General features: G+C 34.2%; 2 protein-coding genes across 2 annotated transcripts; both read right to left on the bottom strand.

Moving 5' to 3' along the window:
• Positions 1-545: 545 nt before the first annotated feature.
• Positions 546-5617, bottom strand: LOC139852137 (cystathionine beta-lyase, chloroplastic). Its single transcript, XM_071841362.1, has 13 exons — positions 5461-5617; positions 4222-4375; positions 3960-4084; positions 3804-3874; positions 3626-3717; positions 3449-3536; positions 3257-3368; positions 2462-2558; positions 2298-2379; positions 2059-2176; positions 1352-1459; positions 1159-1261; positions 546-1052 (listed from the first exon to the last, which is right to left on the bottom strand). The coding sequence occupies exons 1-13, from the start codon at positions 5527-5529 to the stop codon at positions 877-879; spliced, it is 1395 nt and encodes a 464-aa protein (XP_071697463.1). The 5' UTR covers positions 5530-5617; the 3' UTR covers positions 546-876.
• Positions 5618-7452: 1835 nt separating this feature from the next.
• LOC139855764 (dolichyl-diphosphooligosaccharide--protein glycosyltransferase subunit 4A-like) lies at positions 7453-9279 on the bottom strand. The gene is made up of 2 exons (XM_071845010.1): positions 9216-9279; positions 7453-7760 (listed from the first exon to the last, which is right to left on the bottom strand). Exon 2 carries the CDS (start codon positions 7758-7760, stop codon positions 7647-7649), a length of 114 nt encoding a protein of 37 aa, XP_071701111.1. The 5' UTR covers positions 9216-9279; the 3' UTR covers positions 7453-7646.
• Positions 9280-10301: the final 1022 nt, after the last annotated feature.

Below are 10301 nucleotides of genomic sequence, written 5' to 3'. Positions count from 1 at the left end.
CCGAAAAAAATCCTATTCCGAAAAAAACCGACCCCGAGAACCGGATCCGGATTTGGAAAATTCCGGATTTTTTTTGTCCGGTTTTTTTAAATCCGGATCCAGTCCGGATCCGGTTTTTGTGCATCTATAATTACAACTGCTTAACAACCCAACGATTCTAATTAACATTCCGTTTGCCTCTATGCCTAAACCATTAAAATGGATGTTGACTAACATCATCAAACAACATACATTTATTCAAAGGATTACTAATTTATCCATTTAGGTTGTCTATATCTACCATTAAGTAGATGGATCAAGTAGAAATTCATCGAGTATTCGAGTGAGCCCTAAACATTTTGTCTTCCTTTACAGCTCAAGTATAAAGCGTTGCCTTTCTCGAAATCTTAAGTTAGGTTCAAATCTAACTTACACTTGATCTTCTCTGCTGGATTTTGGTAGACCAGAGTATACGGTAAGTAGACTATTGATTTGAATTGAAACTAAGATTAACCACACTATGATCAACCCAAAAAAATTAAGGTAGTAAAGGTTAATTAAACCTCAAACTCTCTTACTTAATCAGTAATAAACTGGGACACTAATAATGGTCAGAAACATAAACACGACTAATATTACAATGACATAATAACTCACAAAGTAGTAAATCAGAGTGAACCCACAATTATTCGTGTACGTTTTACTTGAATTTGTAGTTTCTTTAGCTCCTCGTTGACGATTCCCTAAAAATCATCAAATCTAATCCAAATGAGAAGGCCTATCTACAATGTAACACAGGGTTCTCGTCTTAAACTAACCAAGAGAATAAAACAGGGCACGTGAACTATATCCGATTCACTGTTCAATTCAACATCGAAACATAATATAGCCAACACCTTAAATAGGACCGGTTCTAAGTGCATAGTCCAAATCAGCAATCAAGTCATTCACATCTTCAATGCCAACAGAGATACGGATGAGATCTTCTGTTAGACCTCTGGCCTCACGAACTTCTGCAGGTATAGATGCATGTGACATAAAGCACGGCATGCTTATTAGCGATTTTACACTCCCTGACAAAATGGAAAACACGTTCAGGATAATCAGTTGCAACATATAAATTTCAAGTAGAAACTATTAGATAATTAAATAAGAATATCAAAAGAAGAAAATGATTACCAAAACTAACAGTTATGGCAAAGTATTTGGTAGTCTCCACTATGTGCTTCGAAAGAGCCAACGACCCTGTCAAGAAACTCAGGACCGATCCTGCTCCCTTTGCCTGCCAAAAAAAAATAAATATAAAAAATAAAATAAAATTTTATTTTATAACTTACGGCTTTCAGAAACTTCTTTATCAAAAGATTAATACCTGAGAGTAGTGCAATGAGCGTCCAGGGTGGGTAGGAAGACCAGCATAATTAACCTTCTTTATCAGAGGATGAGACGACAGAAATTCAGCTATCTTCTGTGCATTATCCTACCAAAAATTACAAAATACTGTCATAAAATAAAAATAGATAATAAAATGGGGAAACAACATTGTTTATTTAGTATAATCCATTTCAACACAACAACTAAGATGTAATGTTTTGTCCAGTTACATAAGTTGATAGCCTTGGGCAATACTAATAACAATATAAATACATGATATGAATCATTACTTGCAACACGAACTGAGAGAAATTATGTCGGGACATATAAAGAGAAGGACTCAGATATCCTGTCATATGGCTTTGCAGTTTATACAAGAAGACAAGATCTCAACCAAAATTATAGACTTTTATATAAACACCTTTTTACCGCAGTTAGTTACCGTAGTTTAACAGCAGTTATGTATCTCGTAAGAAAAGAATACTAAAATACAGATATATAAGATAGTTCAGATTAATTATAGATTCTCATCATCATTATTGCTACACGGGACTTACAAACTGAGTTCAACAGTTCACGGAGTTGAACTTAAACTGAGAAACCTTAAGAAACATAATTCCCTATAGAATTAATCAGACCCCACAAACTTGGTATATTTTTTTATTTATGATTTATTTAGTAGAAGAGGTATGCGTGAAATATTACTTGTTGCTTCTCAACACGTAAAGCCATTGTCTTGATTCCCCGTAAACAGATCCAACAATCAAAAGGTGCCAGCCCAGACCCTTCTGCATTTTGTAGAAAATACAACTCTTTTGCCAGCCTGTTTTATTTATGTAATACCAGACAGAAAATTCATAAGCAAATGCATTTGTACTTTAATTGTATAATATATGCTGGATAGTTCCAGAATTTACAAAGGAACGATCACAAAATACACAAACCTTTCCCCTTTAACAGCGAGCACTCCAGCCATGACGTCACTGTGTCCAGCAATGAATTTTGTAGCCGAGTGCATCACAATGTCTGAAAATTTCGACAATATTGTTATTACTGTAGATGCATAAATCATAACCGTAACCAAAAGAATATATAATATTATAAAAACCTGCTCCTAGTTCCAAGGGTCGAGACAACACAGGAGACATTATACTATTATCAACTAAGACAAGAGCATCATTCGCATGAGCAATCTCTGTTATTTTCTGAAATAGAAAGCCATCATATCCTTTATATATATTATATATTATTATTAAATATTTATAGGGTTAAGACTACCAAATAGTTTTATACTTTTATTTTTGTTCTAATGTAGGCTATATACCCAGAAAAATACCATTGTAGGTCACATACCTTCAAAAACTGCTCTAATGTAGGTTATTGGTGAACGGTTACTCGCGTGTGCAGTCATGAAGCTAACGGACGTTAACATTTAGGCGTTTTTAGGATACGATTTCTTCATGAAAGTTGTTCTAATTCCATCACCTAACACTCGTGAACTAAAATCAAGACCTGAAAATTCGAGAAACGATCCAATTGAATTGTTGACCAAAATCTCATAAACTTTGACTTTTCGATATGCTGTTAAGATATGAACTTTAACACGATCTGAAACACGAGCTTGAAGGAGTAATCAGGAACCCAAAACTCTAATCAATTCGATCTATGAATGCTTCTTGTTAATGTCCGTTAGCCCTAGGGACTGCATACGCAGGTAACCGGTCACCAATAGCCTACATTAGAACACTTTTTGAAAGTATGTGAGGTACACTAGTATTTTTCTGGGTATATAGCCTACATTGGAAGAAAAATAAAAGTATAAAGCTATTTGGTAGCCTTAACCCATATTTATATTATAATGCTAATAATAAAGAGGTAAATTCAACACTAAATTAGAACGTACATGAATATCAGAAATTTGTATTCGTGGATTGGTTGGACTCTCAAGCCATACTAGCTTAGTTTGGGGCCCAATTGCAGCAGCAACCTCATCTAGGTTAGTCGTGTCAACTCGCCTTCAAATTAAATCTTAAATTAATTATATAGTTATGGATATACATATAAAATAATTGTGTTTTATAAGGTAAGTACTAACTTAACCAAGACTCCTGTTCTTGGAACGACTTGTGACAGTAATCGATCGGAACCACCATATATGTCCTCTCCAGCAACAATTTCATCACCTATGTGGGATAGAGTAACATTAATAGACTAATAATAATATGATGTGCGAGTATAGTGTAACTAACGAGATAAAGTTTGTTTAGCTAACCGGTTTTTACTAGGCGGCTGACTGCAGCTAAAGCAGCCATTCCACTGGTAAAGCAAAATGCTCGATCTGCTTTATCAAGCTTTGCAAGAAGACTGAAAATATGAAATGCACAAAATTTATATAACTAAGCATTAATGAAGTCTAATTTTACATTAGTGTACAAAATTAGAGCTTGAACCTTTCCAGCATATCACGTGTAGGATTGCCACTCCTGGTGTAATCATATGGGCCGTTTTCAGTCGATGAAGGCTGTAACTCACAATTTTAAAATAATCAACTGAAAACTTATGGTTACTAAGCGACAATTTCCAAACCTTTTTCTAATGCAGACTACCTGTTTAAATGTAGCTGTCTGATATAGAGGTGTGCTCATTGCAGAATAAGGATCAAACTTATTCTCAAAATTCATCAATATTGTTGATACACTTGGTTCCCTATCATCTATCTCGGAGATTGAATCTGGCATCAAATCAACCCATGAACATACCATAGCAATACTAGTTCTATTAATTAATGTACAAACAAATTTCCAATACAGCAACAATATACAACGCCACGTAGGCGAGATATAGTGAAAATGAATTACCAATACCTACCACTAAGACTTTCAGCTACCCCATCAACAACGACTGATGCACTCACATTCATCCTATCGTCCTTTGAACAGCGCAACACCAATTTTCCACCCAGCAACACTGAACTACGGTCACTTACAACACCAGCAGTTGTAGGCCCAAGGCTAGCAGCCCCCTAAAATGTCATGAAAAATTCTAAAAACTAAATTATAATGATAAATCCAAATCAACACTTATGTATATATTGTATAGAGGAAATCTTGTTAAATTAGAAAATTTTAGGCATTAACTCCCTCTTGTTCATAAAGGGAGTTAGGTCACAAAAAGAATTCTATTTTTTTTTTTTTTTTTTATTTCTACTTTTCTATAGAATTGAACCTATTTTTATTTAAACAACGAGATTGAAGTCACTGATGGGCACCAAAGGAGTTCCCACCGCCCAATTATATCCGTTCCACATGTCAAGGATGTTCCACCGAACAACTGCCATAGGACAGGCTCTGCAGCCACCCTTGGGAAGCATCCCTTGAACAACTCCCATAGGACAAGCTCAGACACCGATGCCTCTAGAGGACTCCATAATCAATAGCAAACCAAAATTGCATTATGAAATCCCCAGTTGAGACTCGAACTCGAGACCTCACAGAAACCCGGAAGAGAGGTAACCACTCGGCTAAATGGGAGATGGTTGAATTGAACACATTTTGTGATTTTCCAGTTTTGTAAGATAAGTTTTACGAAAGAAGGGGTATTTTTGTACAATTAAACACACAATATCCTAAAGAAACTACTTCTCAACTTATAACTGTTCTACTACAACAGAGTTTACACTATTAGTTCAAAATGGAATGATATTACCAAATTTGATACAGGTAATCCAGTAATTTCATCAGAATTCATTAATTGTTCTCCATATACTTCATTATGTTTCCGTTGTATTTTCTAACCCTATATGAGATAATTTAAGAGAACTGAAAAAAACATAATCACTTTCTGTAGGTATAGAAAAAATAGCGCAATGACAAATAACATATTGCGATCAAATTCATGAAGTTTTAAACTCAAATTACTATACAATTCACTAATTCTGCAGCTCAATCTTACTCTTCGTCATTAATTTTATACAGTACATACATATACATATACATACATAGAATAAAGATAGGTGTATTAATTGATCAAAACTCTTTTGAGTAATTAGAGCAATATAAGTTAGAAAGGAGATGTTAATTGTGAATTGAAGAAGTGTATAAAACAAACTCGGTGATTGTTGAGTTGAGATGGAGGAACTGTGAATAGCGGCGACGATCTAATAGAAGCAGCTGCCATTGTTGTTGTGTTTATGGGTTTGGATTGTTGCAGGTGAGTGGGTCCACGTATGTAATGTATGTAGACACTATGAAAATAGCTGATGGATGTGGTGCTGGATTTTACCTTTGATTACTCCAGACTCCAGTTATTGGAGTTCGGGTTTGTGGACAAGAATTCGAAGGCTGATGGGTTTTGGGCCAATTGTGGGCCTGCGCTTGACGGGCCTAGATCTAATGAAGGTTCTTGTAAGCCTTCGTTTGTTGGGCCTGATACTAAGGATCGTTCTAATTGGGCCTGTGTTTGTTGAGCTTTGTTCAAAGGAAGCTGGCAGCTTTTGTTTTTGACGATTTTGATAAGTAGGTTGGGGAGATGGTGGCGACTGGGTCGGCACCAAAATGAGTGTGACTTGTAAGCAATACAGGTTGAGTGTGTTGCGAACCTAGGTAATGATGTTAGAATCATCTACATTTAGAAGGAATTTCCCATCCATCATCTTCAAAATTCGACATTTATTTTTATATGTTGAGAAGGTGTGTGAAGTTTATGAAAATATCATCAAAACTTGATCAATTATTTATAGTAGAAAAGCAGTTAAAAACGGTCAAACCAGCATTCCAAATGCCGGTTTGGGGTACCACCGGCCAATACTTAGGTCACGGACTGAAAAGTGTTGTCATGTAGGTAAACCGCATTTCTAATGCCGGTTTCACTATGTTTCTTTATTTTTATTTTTTTATTTTTTAAAAGAAAAGAAAAACTAGTTTTGAAAAACGAAAAACACTTAAAAGTAACTACTATTCAAAAAAAAAAAATCTCTTTGGCTTGGCCGTGTTATTGGCGTCAATGGACTGACTTGACTTTGGCATCCTTTATTCGTTTTCAAGGATTTATTAGGATCTAATATATAATATTTTCCTTCGTATAGGCAAGTATCGTAATGCTACAAATATCGAGTAGGTAGTTTTACTTTTTGATTAGATTATTTCAGTACACATAATGAATGAATAAGCTGTAATACTAAAGGCAAAGGAGTACATAATGACAAAGTCGACAGGATGACTTTCCGACCGGACAAAAGAAACAAAAAACGTCCTTCTCAAGCCGGTTAACACGTTTTAGTGTTGTACTTGTTTGCTTTTTTGTTTCATGTAGTGGTTGTTTGTATTTTTGTCATGGTTTGTATTTTTATCATGGTTGTTGTCGGTTGATTCGTATTTGTTTTTGGTCTTCGTTAACGTTGGGCTTGGTTCGGGTTGGGCTTGATTCGAGTTGACTTGACTTTAGCTTGGTCTAGTTGAATTTTTTCCCGAGCCCCTTCGTTGATGTTCTCGTGTATCGGTTTGGGATCTTTCATTTATTGATAAAGGTTCCTTTAATATTAATAATCATAGTTATTTTAGTAAAAATAAAAAAAAAATTCAGTTAAGGAATTCATAACTTTGCCATATGTAGAAAAGGTCCTTGGTAAAGGTTTCGAACGGGCCAAGTATTTACGTATATGAAATTCCACTGGAAAGTTGTAATATGCATGTAGATAGTTTCAAACGGGCAAGTATATATATATATATATATTTTTTTTTTTACAGCAGTAAGGGGGAGTCACTGACGGTGTCCATCAAAAGTGGATCCACTCACCCGATCATATCCGTGTCATGTGTCGGGAGGGAACCACGGGACCGGCACCCATAAGGTAACGCGGTCAACTGGGAAAAACCCCATGGCGTTCGAACACAAGGCGTTACGCAACCTCCAATACCACCTAGCTAGGGGCACAAGTAGTATTTTCATGTCCACGACGGGACTCAAACTCATAACCTCAAGGTTAATGAGTGTCCTTGATACCGCTGGGCCTCCTTGATGTATTAGAATTTACACTCAACGTATACTATAAGTGACAATACAGGTAGTAGTATATGAATATCATCATATCAGGCTTAGGTATGTGATACATAGATGCATATTTAATAGAACCAATGTATCTTCAAAGATTACACTTTTAGCAGTCAATTTCTTAAGGTTTAATAGGAGGGAACTTCAAGCAACTAAAATCATCCATTATTTCATGACATAATTAAACATAATCTCCATCAAAGTATCCGATCCAGTTACATTTCTGGAATTATCTAATTTAATTATCAGTTGCCTTCATACTTTGGATCAGCCATCACAAAATGAAATGCAATGACCAGAAAGAATATGATGATACCGAGGGAGTTAGCAAAGAATCCAAGGTCCTGGTCGTTAAACATCTGAACAGAAAACAAGAACTGCATGAGATATCATGTCAATCGTCTTAGTATTATAAAAACTCAACTAAACGGGGCTATTAATAGCTTATATCAAGTTATAAGTATTTAAATTGAAAGGGATGTATACAAATTAGATGCTGAAACAAAAAATATACGTTCTGCTAATAGCTCTAAACATATACTCCGTAGTAAACAAAACAACCATGCTCTAATTCAACATATATAATACAAGTATACATAGTTTACCAAAATGAACACATCACTTAATTTCGAAAAAAAAGAATTGCACAATTAATACAGTTGCAGTGTCCTTAATGAAATAGAAGCAACCTAAGTGTAGACTGATTACTATGGATACATTCTTATATGGAACCACGTCTGACTCGAAGAAAATATCAATTTCCTCAAATGACAAAACTAGCTTCTTCAAAAATTTGTTGGCTTAACTAGCAGGTTAGAAACTGTATCATATGGTGATTACAAGTTTTTTTTATATATTAAGAGTTTATTATATAAGGGTATGGTGAAAACGAGTTAAGCGGTCTGGCAACACAACTTATATGTAATACTAAGGTGTCGTTTGTTTTTCAGTCTGTAGATCTTATTATGTCTTAAGTATGCGCGTTTGCAGACATTTCTACTGCATAATGTTTGTTTTTCTGAAGACATAAGATAAAATAATGTCTTATTTTGTCTGCAATCTCGCAGACTTAGAAATATACTTCTAAGTGGTGCAGACAGAATTAAGTTATTTTGCAAACATAAAAATAAATAGTCTTCACTATTCATCATAAACAGCTTCAGACCACATCTTCTTTACAGACATGGTCCACAGATGTTCAGACATAAACATCTTAAAAAACAAACAACACCTAATTGTATTTAATTCCAACTCTTGAACAAAAAATGTGATGCAACTATACAAGCACATGAACTTTTGGCTCTATATTCCACTAGACGTTCCTTTCTTTAATTTCATCTAGTGACACCTGTATCGACACAACATTGCTTGCAAGAGCTTTATATAGTCACATTCTTCTCATCATTCACATAAAATAGGCAATTACAGATAATTGCAATCGAGATCTCAACAAACGTATCCATATACATATATCTTATTATCAGCAGCTATCACAAACCCTAGATCTATCCCTAAATTGATGAACAGTCACTCCAAAACATTAAATCCACCCCTAAAATCATGACAGACTTATAAGTTCATCAAACGAAGCATTATACGCATTCATAATACACTAATACTACAACTAACTTAAACGGGGATAAACATGTATTTAATCTAATTATCTGATTATAATTGTATAACAGAAAGGTAGAAGGCGATCGTAAGCACGGCTTAACGAAATCAAAACTAACAATTCAATGTGATTCAACGAAATTGAACATAATCGGAAGATATATAATTAGAAACCCTAGGTTAGAATAGAGATTTGGTACCTTGGAGGAAGCAGATTTCACTTGTTGGCTTACTAGACACTGGTGACGGGTGTTTGGTTTAAGTCTAGCCCCCGCACAATAATTTATCTATCTACAGTTAATATTAAAATGCTATAATGATAATATCATAATTAGTCATTTTCTTTCATTGAAAAAAATAAAAAAAAAATAGAAAAAAACCTAACACACTTAAATGACATCATAAATCAATTTAATTTACAATTAAAATTTAATCTTTACAATTAATTATAATTTTATAATTTAATTATTATGATTAAAATATAATTTAATCTTTACAATTTTTAAAAAAAATTCAAAAGGCATTTGTTATTAGCTATAACTATTATTAAAAATATAAATACTCAATTTTTAAGAAAACTTTATTATTATTATTATTATTATTATTATTATTATTATTATTATTATTATTATTATTATTATTATAACAAGCATGAGGCCATCCGCGCGTTGCGGCGGAAGTATGTACCTGTTACGTAAGCAAAGCGAGATATATAGCATTGTGGTTTGAGATTTATGCTACGACTACTTATGGCTGATGCAGTTAACAAAGTGCTACATTCAATTTAAATAGAATGCAACAACAGTAGGTACAATAGATTGTACTATCTATGTATGTAACTAAGTTTTATGACACTTACCTAGGTATATGTTAGACCAACATGAACTGACAGCGATGATTGATGGCTTTTCGCTTGCTTCATATCCAGTACCATCGAAATTTTATCGCTTGTTCATTCCACATGATGAGAGAGACAATGTCGTTAGTGCAGTTTAAGAGCATTTGTGACGATCGCTCCAAATCCATATGGACAATACGTCATTCATTGATTTCATTACGAGGTATTTGACCTCTATATGATACGTTTTGTAAACATTGCATTCTTTTGAAAAGGCACACCATAAATGAATATTTAAATCAAAGGTTTTCGACATCTGATGATTTCTACATATAGACAATCACCGTAAATAATAGTTTACAATAGTACTTCCTTTGACAATGCAGTCAAAATAAGATACATGGTGATAATTTGGTGAATGCAACGTTTCCTTGAAAAGTATGTCATG

The sequence above is a fragment of the Rutidosis leptorrhynchoides genome, chromosome 6 (assembly GCF_046630445.1).
Source record: "Rutidosis leptorrhynchoides isolate AG116_Rl617_1_P2 chromosome 6, CSIRO_AGI_Rlap_v1, whole genome shotgun sequence".
Lineage (NCBI taxonomy): Eukaryota > Viridiplantae > Streptophyta > Magnoliopsida > Asterales > Asteraceae > Rutidosis > Rutidosis leptorrhynchoides.
This window is presented reverse-complemented; position numbering and strand designations above follow the sequence as displayed.